Genomic DNA, 14,991 nt, shown 5'->3' on the forward strand with positions numbered 1-14,991 from the left:
AAATTTCGAGACAAAATAAACAAATCTAATTTAAGTTATATGGGATTTTTTTTGGGGGTGTTTTGTGTGAATTAAGTTAATATTCTTGGCTTTATTTGTGAATTTTGAGTAGATTAATGACTTAATTAGAATTTGGATGTTTTTGAAAATTATTCTAATTTTTCAATTTTTATGTTTTTTTAAATTTAAATTTTTTTAAATTTTTTTTTTTATTTTTTTTAAGTTTTTATTTTTTTAAAATTTTAAATTTTTTTAATTTTTTTTTTTAATATTTTTTTTTTAATTTTCAATTATTTTCAGTTTTTTCAACTTTTTCAAATTTTTCAAATTTTTCAATTTTTTTCTTATTTTTCAAATTTTTGATTTTTTTTTATTTTTTTAATTTTTTTCTAATTTTTTCAATTTTATTTAATTCTTCTCAATTTTAATTATTTTTTTCTCAATTTTAATTTTTTTTTATTTTTTAAATTATTTTCAAATTTATTTATTTATTTCAATTTTCAACTCTTTAATTAAATTCCCACAAAAATCCCCAAAAAAACCTTTAAAAATTCACAAAAAAAAAAACTTTCTCATTTATTAAATAATTTTCGTCACAATTATCAAATGTTATTCCTCATGTTCCTTTAAATACTAATTTCCATTTTCACAACTTTTGTTCCCATTGCCACACGAGCCACAATCTGTCGGTTTTCAACATTAGAAATTATGCTAATGCTTCATAATGTTTCAAATTATCATAAAATACTATTTTTTTTAGAATTTTTAATTTTTTTGGTCCTTTTTGAAATTGAAATAGAATTGTTTAAAAATTGTGGTACTTATAATGGAGTAAAGGGGTGGATGTGGGGTAGGTGAGGAGGGTAGATGGGGGGTTTGGTAGCAGCAGAGGGTGTGCTGAGTGACGGTCAACTCAAGTGACAAAAATTGTCAATTTTATGTCTCATTTCTCACTTTTTTGTCACTAATCACCTAAGTTGCACACCCCGAGGGAGTGTCCCCCGGGGTAATTTAACCCTTTTACCCCAATTCACATCAATTTTCCCCCAAAATTCCCCTTCAAAACCCCCCAAAATCCACTCAAAAACTCCAAAATTACTCAATTAGTCGCTCAACATCCATCAAATTTCCATATCAACATGTTGCACATCCGAAGCGCAATTCACACACAAATAATCAAGTGCAAACAAATCATCATCATCAAAATATATAAAACACCATCATGCATTTGAAATATCGTAATGAAAAGCTGAACATAAAAGCACATCATAATGTGCTGTACATTGTTTAATAATAATCTCATTTATTACTCCGACATGAAAGAACTAACATCCATTAGAATGATTTTAATTTGGAAGTTGTTTGACATGGGAAGGGGTCAGACCCTAACTCCTCGAGGGGCAATGGGGGTGGGGTATTAGACAATATTATTCAACTTTATTCAAATTTGAGTTTTGAGGGGCAAATATGCTAAATTTTAACCCTAAACCCTTCCTTGTATCCTCACGATCCACCCCACCCACTTCACCTACCCAACCCTATGCACCCTTCCTACCCTTCTTACCCTCTTTGTCCATCTGAACCGATCTGTTCCGCAATAGTTTGATATTATGTTTTTTGCTGAATTTCTGCAATTTTATGAGTCATTTACTGACCGATTAATGCAAGAAAATGAATTTTACCCCCCTTTACCCCGGGGCGCAGCATGACACTATTTATGGAGACAGGCAGGTATGGTGGAATTTTTCCTCAATAAATCCTATCAAATTGACCAATTTCATCCAAAAACTGGTGTTTAAGGTTCAACCTTCCATCTTGTCCCTCACCTTCTCCCTTGTTACCCCATGTCACTCCCCTCCACTCCTTCCCCAATTCCCCACAATTATACCCACAAGGAATCCCTTCCCACCCCTACCCTCCTGAATTCCTTACAAAACAATCATTGCAGTTTTGTACAAATTGTTAATTCTGTTATGACTACACACGTAATAATTTAATGGTGTTTATATTCATTGAAGCTGAACAATATGAGTGAACGGAGATAAATGCGAATGAAACAGACGGTGGGGGAGGAGGGGAATGGAACATTTTGCAATTTTCACTTGCTCTCATTTAATTAACAAAAATTTTTCAGCTGTGCATAAAAAATTGTTATTTAGTGATTATTCTCATGTAGCAAGTGATTGGGGTTGATTGAGGTGATTTTTGAGGCAGTTTGGGGTTGTGGATGAGGTTGGCGTACGCAATGATGATTGGGAGAATTTTGAAGCTGAGCGTCTCAACACCAATTCTTAAGCTGTAAGTCAAAATTGACATTTTAAAGCTGAACGTCAAAATTGACAATTTGAAGCTGAGCGTCATAAGTAACATTTTTGAAGCTGAGCGTCATAAGTAACATTTTTGAAGCTGTGCGTCATAAGTAACATTTTTGAAGCTGTGCGTCATAGGTATTATTTTTGAAGCTGAACGTCATGAGTGACAATTTTGAAGCTGAGCGTCATAAGTAACATTTTTAAAGCTGAGCTTCATGAGTGGCATTTTAAAGCTGAGCATCATAATCGACAATTTTGAAGCTGAGCGTCACATTTTACTATTTTGATGCTGAATTTCATAACTTATTGTTTTGAAGCTGAGCGTTACGACTTACTTTTTTGAAGCTGAGCAACATAACCAATAATTCATAGCTGAGCGTCAAATTGGACATTTTTGAAGCTGAGCATCACAATATCACCATAAAATGCGCTTCTTCACCTCACCATCCCCAACAATCCCCAACAACCAACTTCATTTCTATCTATTTATCAAAACTATTTATATAGTGCTGCTGGGAACGATACGGAATATCTCATAAAGCGTCAGTTTGAATGAGAAATTATAAGCATAAAAATGGGTAAAATTGTTATTTATGAAATGCATTTAGAATCCATTATGAGATTAATGGCTTTAAACCAACTTTTATTTTTTTTTTGTTCTACTTCTGTTTATGTTGCAGTTGATGAAATAATATTCATTTTGACAATTGTTTGTGCTGCTTTTTGCAGACTTTTAAGTTTTTTTAATGAAATTAAAACAGCACAAATTGATTGTGTTGATGGATATGATAAAGTATGACAATTAAGTGATGAAATTTCTTTGTTTTATTTGAGTTTTGTGTCAATTTTATGAATATTTGGGTAGGTCGGTGTACAGCAGTGATGGATCAATCTTGTCGGTCCAACAGTACACCTAGGTAGTAAGTCACGTACATGGCATGCGGCTCATAATGTTGCTGACGGCACACTAGTGTACAGCGGCACGCAAGTTGCTCATGATTCCTTACTTACTTTCTTCTTACTTCGCTGGTCGTACAGATCAGTTGTGAATGAACATGAACTCCCACAGGAGTCGCCTGATGCTGGTTCTATCGCTGGCTACCACTTGCAAATTTCCGATACCAAGTTAATCAAGATTATAAGCAGTATACTGACTTTGCTGGCCGTACAGATCAACTGTGATCCATGACCTCCCTCAAATATCGTCTATAACCGGCTTTAGCCTGCCAATTGACCTTATCAGCATTAAAATGGTGATTTTTTGAGTTATTTTTGTTCATATCAATTTTGAGCAAAAGTTCTTCAATTTTCTCAGTCTTATTGAGGTCTACAGAGTAGACAGAGTGATTTTGTTGCCATAAGCTACTACTTAAGCAAGCTTGACACGTTGCCACAACTATTTAGGCATCAATATTTAAATATTCTGGAATATTCCTTTAAAATATTCAGACCTTTGACCTACATGCCTATAAGATGAGATTTAAAATTTTGATAATCTTGTTTATTAACATTATGTGCAGTCGCTCGAAGGCTAATGATCTCGAGTTGTATTGTGGAAAATCAAAAATTGGAAATGATATTGAACGTGAAGCGTATCCATGGTATGAATTTACCCAAAAAAATATGCTAAAAAATCTCAAAATTTATTTTTAAATATTTAAAATAGGAATGCAGCTTTGGTTAGGACTAATGGAGATCTTGTATGCGGTGGTACACTTATTTCAAATAAAAGAGACTGTTTAACCTTGATAAATGTCATTAGACTTAACTGCCAGCATAAATATTGAAATAATTTCAATGAACAATGTTTATTGATCTATGTCAGTGGTGGACAATCTGGGTGCTGAGTTACAGGAGTGTGCTGACAAAAAATCTTGAAAATGTCATGAATTTTAACAGCTGTGTGCAGTTTTGGTCGATGGTGGTAAGTCAAGTTATGCCGCTAAAAAAATCAGATTGACCAGCACTGATCCTATGTCTTTGTGGGATCAACAATTCAATTTTCAAGTCTAGATTTCGATTGCTCCAATTGGATTTCAAATGGCAACAGAGCTTGGGATTGACTCAAATTTTGTATGGAGTCAAGTCACCTTGAATCAACTTTAAGTCAACTTGAGTTCAACTTGAGTTCAAATTGAGTTCAACTTGAGTTTAACTTGAGTTCAACTTGAGTTCAGCTTGACTTCAACTTGAGCTCAACTTGAGTTCAACTTGAGTTCAACTAGAGTCAACTCGAGTACAACTTGAGTACAACTGGACTTCAACTTGAGTTCAACTTGAGTCGATTTGAATCCTTTTTAAGTCAACTTGAGTCTATTTGAATCCTTTTTAAGTCAACTTGAGTCTTCTTGATTCCATTCGAGTCAACTTGAGTCAACATTTCAAAACAAAATCCGAGTCGATTTCGAGTCAAGAATATAAAGCCTATCTGATTGCCACTTTTAAAACATCGAGTATAAAACTCAGTTCTTTAGTTATTTTAATAGCAGACCCATTTGTAATGTGGCATTTGTATTGTTAAAATATAAAACAATAAATGGAAAAAGGCAGCGTAACAAAAAAATTATTTTTTGCTGTTAAGGCGATAAGCAAACAATAAAAAAAAGAACTGAAATTGAACGGGGTGCGGGCAATAAAAGCTGGGAATTTTTTTTTTTTACATCCTCCATTTATTTGTGCTTGTTTCTTGTAAAAAAAGCGACGATTTTGGAATTTTAATTGAATAAGAGAATCTCGAAGATGAAGAGTCAAATTCGCTGCTGTTTTTTTGGGGATTTTTTATTGAATTTTATGAAGAAATATTTTGAAAAAGGCATCGAAAAAGTTTTAAAATGAAAAAATTTTTGCGCGCTTTTTTATTGTTTTAAATAATTTTTGTACGCAGACTTTTGGGGAGAGTTAAAGAGAGTGGGGGTAGGTGGGGAAGGGGTAGAGTTGACCTTCTAAGATAAAAGGATGACTTTGAATATTTTTTTCAATTTTTCTTATTATTTTTTTGATTGATTTTTTAACAGAAATCTTTAGTTTAAGGAAACATGAAGGATGACTTGATGTCTGAATCCGCCCTGGGTAAAATGTCAGAAATCATGATTTTCATCAAGACTTTTCCCTTAATTGTGCCTTGGGGTAGAGAATTAGGCCTAATAGACCTGACAGCGCCCCGGGGTAAAGTATTGGGACTCATAAGACTCTTCCCAGACTGTACGCCCCGGGGTAAAGCATCAGAACTCATAAGACTCTTCCAGACTGTGCGCCCCGGGGTAAAGCATCAGGACTCATAAGACTCTTCCCAGACTGTGCGCCCCGGGGTAAAGCATCAGAACTCATAAGACTCTTCCAGACTGTGCGCCCCGGGGTAAAGCATCAGGACTCATAAGACTCTTCCCAGACTGTGCGCCCCGGGGTAAAGTATCAGGACTCATAAGACTGTTGCCAGACTGTGCGCCCCGGGGTAAAATATTGGGACTCATGAGGCAAGTCTGAGATGGAGCCCTGGGGTAAAGTATTGAGAATCATTTGGTTCTTCGGGGATAACGCCCTGGGGTAAGGCATCAAGACACATGTGCCCCTATGTACGTCCATATACGCTTATGTGTGCCCCGGAGTAAACCATCAAGATGAATATTTGTCTATCCAATTTGTCCCAAAATTCGATTCCAATCCAGTTAAAGGAAAAACGGAGATAAAGCAATTGAAAAGGAATCAAAAGAAAATAATTGAAATAATGCCAATCGAATACAAAATACAGTCTAGAATGTCAATGGCAATAAAATAACCGATTTGATGAGACACAAAAAACAGAAATTGCTATTCAATCGATACGATGGCCTATAATGTGAATTTTCATGGCATACGGTCAATTTTATTCCTTTTTTTTTCTTCATCCTTCCTTAAATGAATAATTTATTTGTTCATCTCATGTTATATACATATTGATGTACAGTATTTATATTTATTTTATATTTTTTTTTTACTCATGTCTATATTTATGTGACTGTACTACTTGATATGTATATGCTTGGGATATGTCTCCATTTCATTTTATTATTCTCTTATATGTGCTTGATATTTTTAGGTGTATTTTGAGTGGGATAATCAATTTCCTTGTGAATGAATTTGGGAGAATTTTTTGGGAATTTTTTGAGGATTTTTTAATTTTTTTAAATTTTTTTAATTACTTTTTTAATTTTTTGGATGTTTTTGTAATTTTTTAATTTTTTTTTAGAATTTTTTAAATTTTTAAACTTCTTTAATTTTTTTTGTTAATTTTTTTAAATTTTGGGAATTTATTTAAATTTTTTAAATTTCTTTCAATTTTTTAAAAATATTTTGAATTTTTTTAATTTTCTTTTAATTTCTTTTCATTTTTGGGAATTTATTTTTTATTATTTATTAGCATTTTATGATATTTTATAATATTATTTTTTAGCATTTTTAAATTTTTTAAATATTTTTTGAGTTTTTTGGAATATTTTTCAATTTTTATAATTTTTTTAGATTTTTCAAATAATTTTATAATTTTTTTAGATTTTTCAAAAAAACTTAAAATGTTTCTACATTTTTTGAATTTTTTTTTGATTTTTGTTTTTAATGTTTTGAATTTTTAAAATGTTTTTTGAATTTTTTAAAGAATTTTTTAATTTTTTTTTTTTAATTTTCAAATGATTTTTAAATTTTCAAATGTTTTTCTAAATTTTCAAATGTTTTTTTAAATTTTTTAAAAAATTATTATTAAATTTTTTGAATTTTTTAAATTTTAAATATTTTTTAACATTTCTTAATTTTTCAAATTTTTTGAATTGTTCTTTTTATTTTTTTGAATTTTTTAATTTATTTTAATTTTTTTAGTTTTTTTTAAATTTTTGTATAGTTTTGTTTTTATTTTTTAAATAATTTTGAATTTTTTAAATATTTTTTAAATATATTTAAAAAAATTATAGAATTTTTATTTAATTTTTTTTAATTCTATTTTTATTTTTTTAATTTTTATTAATTTATTTTTCGGATTTTTGAAGTTTTATTTTTGAATTTTTAAAAAAATGTTTAATTTTTAATCATATAAATTACCAAAACCCCCAAAATTTCATCACAAGGACAAATCAAGCATGACATTGATTCAATACATATTGGACAACAACAAGCATGTTTATGCTCATGCATTTATATTGACATAATGTATTGTGTTGATGTTAAAAGCGAAAGTGATGATGAGAAAGACGAGACGAAAAAAATTTGGGAAAAAGTCAGTCAACGAGTGCGGTCATGTCAGCATAAAGTAATTGACTGAGAATAATTTCGAAATGTTTATACGATGTGAGACTGTTGGGGATGAATCGGATGTAAGTAGTGGGAACAAAAGAGTTCGAAATATTTTGGAAGGGAAGGATACGAATGGTGAGGATGTGGTGGGGATGGACATGCGCAGTGGAAAATTATAGGAAAAATTTGTTTTGAATTTCATTTCTTAATGTTAAAATGCGATTTTTAACTTTTTTTCAATAATTTTTCAATTTTTTTACTTTTTTTAAATTTTTAATTTTTTTTTTAATTTTCTAATTTTTTTTTTTTAATTTTTCTATTTTTTTTTTTAATTTTTCTAATTTTTTTTTAATTTTTAATAATTTTTTTTTTATTTAAATCTTTTAAATTTTCAATTTATTTAATTTAAATATAATAAATTTTCAAGTTTTTAAATTTTAAATTTTTTAAATTTTTTCAATTTTTTCAATTTTTTCAATTTTTTCTAATTTCAAATTTGTTCAAATTTCAACATTGTTTATTTCCTACTTAATCCTCTTCCAAATTCTCATTCAACCCACTGACCCACTTTAACGAAATTCTCATATTCAAACTTTTCACTTTCTCACTTTCAGTTCCGATCGAAATTTCAACGCGACAGCAGCAAAGCTTACCGTGATCAATTTCAGTGATTCTATTTTTAAATTCATCGGTTGTGAAATTGTTCAAAAAAATGTCAAGCAATCTAGTACTTTACTATGTCTCATCAAGCCCATCATGTCGTGCTGCATACTTAGTTGCACGTGAGCTTGACGTCGATGTTGAATTAAAGTACATTAATCTATTCCGCGAAGACAACTTGACACCAGAATACCTTAAAATCAATCCATCGGGTACGGTTCCATCTCTAGTCGATGGCAGCACAACTGTTTGGGATAGTCATGCAATCATGATTTATTTGGCTGAAAAGTATTGCAAAAATGGTCAACTTTATCCACGTGACTTTGTTAAGAGGACTTTGGTCAATGAGAGGCTGTTCTTTGAGGCTAGCTACTTGTTTGCGAGGCTTTTTGAGATTTGCGTGAGTAAATTTGGGTTTGGAAAGTACCCCATCTACCCCCCAACCCCTCGTCACCATCCTACTCCCTCCTACTCCCTCCTACTCCCTCCTACTCCCTCCTACTCCCTCCTAATCCCTCCTACACCCTCCTACACCCTCCTACTCCCTCCTACTCCCTCCTACTCCCCCCAACCCCTCGTCACCCTCCTACTCCCTCCTACTCCCTCTTACTACCTCCAACACCCATCCACCCTCTTACCCCCTCCCCATCAACGATCTGCAGCCATCCATCAACCCCTCACTACCCCCTCCTATCCCCTAATCTACAATTCTTGACCAAACTATTGATCATACCCCAAAAATCCATTCCAGGATCCCCTCTGTGATGGCCGCGAGAAGACAATCTCTCAAGATAAGATCGATCGTGTCATTCGCGGCTATAAAAGTGTTGAGAATTTCTTCATTGATGATAATGAGTACATAGCAGCACCAGTCATGACTCTGGCTGATTTCAGCATGTGGACAACATTAAGCACCTTGAACTATTTGATTCCAATTAATGCTGAAAAGTTTCCAAAACTAACAAAATATTTAAAAATGCTTGAATCACATCCAAGTTATGAGATAAATCGTGAAGGTGCTGAACGTCATGCTGATTATGTCCTTAAGTGTCTGCATGGTATGGAATATAATGGAAAAATAGCTGTGGAAATATTTCGTGAATCTAAGAATTATTCACATATTATACATGAATGGGATCATATAACGAGTAAGGAATTGGAGAAAGGAAGTGATGAGGATGAGGAGGCTGTGGATGCATAAGTGGACATTCTGTACTTTTTTGAGTCAAATAAAAGAAATTTTAAATTCAATTTTTTGAGGTTTTTATTCAATATTTATCAATTTTAGCACTGATTATCTTCACATCCTCTAATGGTCGATCATTGTTGTTGGTGTCGACATTTCCCATCCGTTTGATGACTTGCATGCCGCTGTAAATGCGTCCGAAGATGGCATGCTTACCGTCAAGGTGCTGGCATGGCGCTAATGTGATGAAAAATTGACTGGAAAAAATTGACAAAATTATTAAAAAAATTTAGAAATTTAAAAAAAAATTGAAAAAATTTAAAAAAAATTGCAAATTTTAAAATAATTTGAAATTTTAAAAAAAATTAAAAAAAATGAAAATTTAAAAAAAAAAAATTGAAAGAATTTTAAAAATTTGAAAATTCAAAAAATGTTTAAAAATTTAGAAAGAATTTGAAAATTTAAAAAAAAATTAAAATATTAAAAAAATTTGAAAAATTAAAAAAAAATTGAAAATTTTAAAAAAGTTTCAAAATTTAAAAGAAAATCAAAATTTAAAAAGTTACAAAATTTAAAAAAGTTTGAAACTTATAAAAATTTAAAAAATTAAAAAAAATTGAAAAATTCTTAAAATTTCCACAATTTTCCCCTAAAATTCCTACCTTCCATTAGTATTCGGTCCAGCATTAGCCATACTCAATATTCCTGCACCAGAATGTCTCAAGTCAGGATGCAACTCATCGGCAAATGTTGGTCCATAAATTGAACTTCCACCACGTCCCGTTCCAGTTGGATCACCTCCTTGAATCATAAAATCTGGGATGATTCTGTGGAAAATGACATCATTGTAATATCCGCGACGTGCTAGTTCAGCAAAATTGCGGCATGTGTTTGGCGCGTGCTTCCAGTAGAGCTCGATTGAGAATTCTCCGAGGCTGGAAAAGGAAATTTTGAAATTTTTAAAAAAAATTGGAAAAAATTGAAATTGAATTGTTAAAAAATTTAAAAAATTTGAAAAACTTGAAATTTCAAAAAATTTATTTTAAGAAATTTAAAAAATTGAAAAAATCAAATTTGAAATTATTGAAAAATTACAAAAAATTTAAAATTTAAAAAATTCAAAAAATTAGATTTTAAAAAAGAAAAAATTCAAATTTCACAAATTAGAAAAATTTAAAATATATAAATTTAAAAAATCAAATTTAAAAAATCAAAAAAAATAAAAAAAAAAATGGAATTTAAAAAATTTAAAAAAATTCAAATTTAAAAAAATTAACAAATTTTAAAAAATTTGAAAAAATATGAAAAAATTTAAAAAATTGAATTAAAATTTTTAAAATTTTTTTAAAATTAGACAATTTTTATAAAAAATGTCAGTTGGTCTAGTTCCAATACTTACGTTGTGTCAAAGGTTACAAGTGGTGGCTGCCACATTTTATCAGGAATTCCACTATTGTGTGACATTTTTCAATTTTATTTCTTTTTAATTTATTTCACAAAATTACTAAAATATCCTCAAATTTAACTAAATTATTCAACTTCCTTGCAACCTTATGCCCACTTTAAAACTGATCAATCTTAGCCTGACTGTCGATTTTATTTAAAATTCTGCCAAAAATCTTCAAAAACTTTGAATTGTTTATATTTTGAATAAACACAACCGGCTGTTAAGTTTCCCACCAAATAATCAGCTCATAATGAAACATTTTATAGCATCTTTTATAGCAACTTTTATAGCATCATATTTACTTTGAAAAACCGGTCAAAAGTTTCTCAAAATCCACTCGAGTCCAGGTAAATAAAACTGAAAATTTCCTCATTTTAGATTCAATTTCATCATTAACTGATTGAATTGCAGACCAGACAGTTCATCCTAAAAGCACATTCAGCATCAATCCCTAAAATTCCCTACTGACAGTTCAAGTTCCGCGCCAAAATAAACAACATTTCTTTTGTTTACCAACAATTTTTAGTAAATTCTGCATTAAAATGCCAAAAAATAAGAAATTAGAAGATTCAGACTCAGACTCAGGTCCAGAAGATGTAAGTAGTAATGCCTGTCATGGCAATCATCAAAATTCCATCAATTTAAGGCTCATTAAGTCATTTAGACCCAAAAATCCTCAATTTCCATGCCTTAATTCATCTCAATTTTCTAGAGAAATCCACCAGCCAAGAAGTCAAAGAGCGGAACCGACACAAAAAGTGGAAACGACTCTAAAGGAGGCAGCGACTCGACCAAAACTGATGATCAAGGAAATTCATATTGGGAACTGGACCGAAATCGTCGTGTCAGCTTGAGCTCATTTAAAGGCAAACAGTATCTTAATATTCGTGAATATTATATGGATAAAGGAACAGGTAGGAATGGGATTTTATTGGAATTGTCATATGGGTGTCTTGGGGTTTGGTTCCCTCTGAGTACCTACTTGGTGTCACTTGACCCTGGTGTCACTTGACCCTGGTGTCACTTGACCCTGGTGTCAATTTACCCCGGTGTCAATTTACCCCAGTGTCTAGTCTAGGGTTTCAGGAGTCGACCCCTTCCCTAAACACCCCCTAGTGCCCCTCACCCTCCTTCACAACAACTAACAATATGACTTTTTTCATTTCTATCTCCAACAGGTCAATACCGTCCTGGAAAATCGGGAATAACACTCACTAAGAAAGAATGGCAGCAGTTGTTGGATCTCGTACCAGAAATTAAGTTTGAAAATTAATTAATTAATTCAACTTTTATTGTGTTTTAATCCAATTTTAATCTTTGATTTTATTTAACACTTTTTAATTACAAATAAAATGATTTAAATGACAAGAAATTATTGTGGATTTTATTTAATCAAACCTTTAAGCCAGTGGTGGACAACCTGTGTGCCGCGGTACACTTTACTAGACTGTCTTGAACCTTAAGTTATTAGCGGTTTTGGCCCAGGTTTGCCATATAAGTGTGCCGTGAACAAAAGGTTGTCCACCACTGGGTTAAGGAGTTGCCTCCTTAGCCCCGTCCCTCAACAACCCCAAGCCCTTCAATATGATACCCCATCCCGCTCAAATCAAACATTCATGCATTTGTATGCATCGGTGGATATCCAGAGATTCTCGGTAGCTTCTCATTCAATGCTTCTTCGTACTTATTACGGTAGTCGACAAAATTCTTCATTAAATTTGCATAACTTTCTTCAAATGGTAAATTTTGTTGTAAGACTTCTTCCAATGCTTTTAATTCCTGGGCAGCTAATTCTTCCACTTTAGATCGACGAATTTTGGTGTTTTCGGATGATTCTTCGGAAAAACATGCTGAAAAGTGAAGGGGAAATTGGTATAGAGTAGGTTTGGAAATTATGTAACGCCTAGTAGGGAGCCATTGGGCGAGAAGTGAAGCTTAGGGCAACGGTGGAGGCTTACAGCGAGGGAGGAGGGATTGGAAGGGGTAAAGACTCTGTTTTGGAAGGGTTTCTATTGCTTATGTAATTTACGAACGTTCCCTAAATGCAGTGGTGGGCAACCTGTATCCTACGGTACAGCCAAAATTGAAAAATAATCGCCATGAACCGCAAGCTTGGTTCGGCTTCAGTTTGAACCTCCCACCAAATTGTGCCGTCAAAAACCAAAGGTTTGCAACCACTGCGTCATTATCAGACACTTGCTAACAAAATCATCCAAATAACTATCCTAAAATCTAATTATACTCACAAGTCAATCCACAAAACACAAAAATTTTGATCAAAAAAATAAAAAATTTCATTTTTTAAAACTCAAATAAAAATTATATCAACTTGCTCAATTGAACCTGTGCCTTACAATAAGTATTTGTAACAAAATATTCAATTGAATGAAGCATCGATTGTAGACAAAAAGCAGAACCACTTGACAGATGTTTGAAATTTTTTTTATGTTTTTAATCCAGTTGTTCTCAAATTGTTGTGTGGTTTTATGGAGGAATTTTTAATTATAGACAGGAACATTAAATTTGGAATTTGTCGAAGTTCTTGCAACCTTTCTGGTCTGACTCTTTTGTAATAACCTAGGCTGCAAGTCGGAGCATGGTTCCAGTAAGTAAGTAAGTAAGTCTGGTCTGAGTCTAGTCTGATTCTAATCTGTTTCTGTTCTGACATTGATCTGGTTCAACCCTGTTCTGACTCCTTTCTAAACCTGTTCTGACCATAATTTGACCATTGTCTGACCCTAGTCTACTCTGAGGGAGGTCATGGATCACAGTTGATATGTAAGTCTAGCGAATTAAGTAAGGGTTCGGAGATAGCAAATTGTAAGTCACATGAAGGTGCACACTTGACATTTGGTCAGCTTTAGAGTCAGACGTTTGCTTCCCCAAAACCCCCAATGCCATCTAAAGCTCCAACATTAATCCCTAAAGCCATCTAATCCTCACCTTATATCCCTCAAAATTCATCTAAAAAAAGCCTCAATTAAACCTGCTAAATCGACAATATCCCACAAAAAAATAACTAGCACACAAAATTCAAGCCATCAATGCCTGAATACAGCAATAGAAAAAAAAATGCAAAGCAAATTGAGCGGAAATTAAAGCGACAAGCGATTGACTGCTTGTTTATTTTCATCTTTATCTCGCTTTTCTACTCATGATGATTCTTGTGTCGATATCAAATACAAAAAGCATATACGATAGCAAGCAGACATAAATGCCACCATAAACACTTGTTCTGTTTCACGCTTATTGCTTTTATTGTTATTGTGTAGCACAATATTGATTGTGTGTTGTGTTGTGTTGTATGGAATTGTGATTTGTCCTGGATGGAGATGGAAGGAGAGGGTGAAGGGGGTAGCATTCTGCCCCGGGGTAAATGGAGGAGAGGAGGGACAGTTCTCATTTTAATGCAGATTTTGGTCTAAAAATACTTTAGAGCAGTTTTGTGACATTTAGCGATGCTCCATGAAAACTAAGGTAAGTCAAACATTTCTCCGGTGCACCACGATTTGGAAGGCACGCTGGGTGGGGGATGGTGGGGTTAATAGACTGCTCATGGGTAGTTTTGGAATTTTGTCTTTAAAAATACTCTAAAAATGTGGTTTTGTGAGTCAAAATCGGCATATAGCGATGATTCATCAAGATTAAGGTATGTCTAGCTTTTTACCCCATGCGCAATGGCATGGGGCAGGGGGTACAACATTGTAAAATAATTCCTCATTTCTATCAATCTTCATCAGCAGTTTTGAGTCAATTTATGGATGAATTCCACTCAAATACCCCACAAACCCCCAATCCTATCCACAGATGCAGAGTGTTGATCCTAAAAACCCCCAAAAAATGCGCTCTAAAATCCCCAAAATTTCCCTCCAATCTCAATTTATGTTCGCATGTTTTTTATTCCTTTATTTTCTTCTCACCAAAAAAACAATCCAAAACCATACCGAAAACTGAATAGAATGTGAATTGAGTGAATGACAGGTTAAGTACATGTTTAACACATTCGGTAAATTGAGTGTATATTGAGTGTGCTATAAGGAAATAATAAAGAAGATTTTTGTGCAATGAGACGAAAAATAAAAAGTGTTGGAGATGAGAGTTAAGAATGATGAGAATTTTCATGTCAA

The 14,991-nt window shown here is 32.5% G+C and overlaps 3 protein-coding genes and 1 long non-coding RNA gene across 4 annotated transcripts; 2 read left to right on the forward strand and 2 right to left on the reverse strand.

Moving 5' to 3' along the window:
• Positions 1 to 8,283: 8,283 nt before the first annotated feature.
• On the forward strand, positions 8,284 to 9,482 carry LOC139100385 (glutathione S-transferase E14-like). The gene is made up of 2 exons (XM_070653000.1): positions 8,284 to 8,631; positions 8,983 to 9,482. Exons 1-2 carry the CDS (start codon positions 8,284 to 8,286, stop codon positions 9,430 to 9,432), a joined length of 798 nt encoding a protein of 265 aa, XP_070509101.1. The 3' UTR covers positions 9,433 to 9,482.
• Cypl (peptidyl-prolyl cis-trans isomerase-like 1 Cypl) lies at positions 9,478 to 11,085 on the reverse strand. Its single transcript, XM_070652670.1, has 3 exons — positions 10,817 to 11,085; positions 10,080 to 10,352; positions 9,478 to 9,674 (listed from the first exon to the last, which is right to left on the reverse strand). The coding sequence occupies exons 1-3, from the start codon at positions 10,879 to 10,881 to the stop codon at positions 9,500 to 9,502; spliced, it is 513 nt and encodes a 170-aa protein (XP_070508771.1). The 5' UTR covers positions 10,882 to 11,085; the 3' UTR covers positions 9,478 to 9,499.
• A 55-nt stretch (positions 11,086 to 11,140) lies between these two features.
• LOC139100075 (RNA polymerase II transcriptional coactivator-like) lies at positions 11,141 to 12,236 on the forward strand. The gene is made up of 4 exons (XM_070652672.1): positions 11,141 to 11,211; positions 11,276 to 11,460; positions 11,577 to 11,778; positions 12,043 to 12,236. Exons 2-4 carry the CDS (start codon positions 11,407 to 11,409, stop codon positions 12,135 to 12,137), a joined length of 351 nt encoding a protein of 116 aa, XP_070508773.1. The 5' UTR covers positions 11,141 to 11,211; positions 11,276 to 11,406; the 3' UTR covers positions 12,138 to 12,236.
• LOC139100076 (uncharacterized) lies at positions 12,134 to 13,224 on the reverse strand. The gene is made up of 2 exons (XR_011545400.1): positions 13,111 to 13,224; positions 12,134 to 12,714 (listed from the first exon to the last, which is right to left on the reverse strand). It is a non-coding gene; the product is annotated as an uncharacterized lncRNA (long non-coding RNA).
• Positions 13,225 to 14,991: the final 1,767 nt, after the last annotated feature.

This window comes from Chironomus tepperi, unplaced genomic scaffold (assembly GCF_022539635.2).
Source record: "Chironomus tepperi strain 1889 unplaced genomic scaffold, CSIRO-AGI_Ctep_v1 contig_58, whole genome shotgun sequence".
In the NCBI taxonomy this organism is placed as follows: domain Eukaryota; kingdom Metazoa; phylum Arthropoda; class Insecta; order Diptera; family Chironomidae; genus Chironomus; species Chironomus tepperi.

Excerpts from the sequence above, each read along its gene's own strand:
- LOC139100385 (XM_070653000.1), top strand. The coding sequence starts at position 8,284 with ATGTCAAGCAATCTAGTACTTTACTATGTCTCATCAAGCCCATCATGT. Across the intron at positions 8,632-8,982 it reads CGAGGCTTTTTGAGATTTGC|GATCCCCTCTGTGATGGCCG; the intron begins GTGAGTAAATTT and ends AATCCATTCCAG.
- Cypl (XM_070652670.1), bottom strand. The coding sequence starts at position 10,881 with ATGTCACACAATAGTGGAATTCCTGATAAAATGTGGCAGCCACCACTT. Across the intron at positions 10,353-10,816 it reads CTTGTAACCTTTGACACAAC|CCTCGGAGAATTCTCAATCG; the intron begins GTAAGTATTGGA and ends TTCCTTTTCCAG. Across the intron at positions 9,675-10,079 it reads GGACCGAATACTAATGGAAG|TCAATTTTTCATCACATTAG; the intron begins GTAGGAATTTTA and ends AATTTTTTCCAG.
- LOC139100075 (XM_070652672.1), top strand. The coding sequence starts at position 11,407 with ATGCCAAAAAATAAGAAATTAGAAGATTCAGACTCAGACTCAGGTCCA. Across the intron at positions 11,461-11,576 it reads CAGACTCAGGTCCAGAAGAT|AGAAATCCACCAGCCAAGAA; the intron begins GTAAGTAGTAAT and ends TCAATTTTCTAG. Across the intron at positions 11,779-12,042 it reads TTATATGGATAAAGGAACAG|GTCAATACCGTCCTGGAAAA; the intron begins GTAGGAATGGGA and ends TATCTCCAACAG.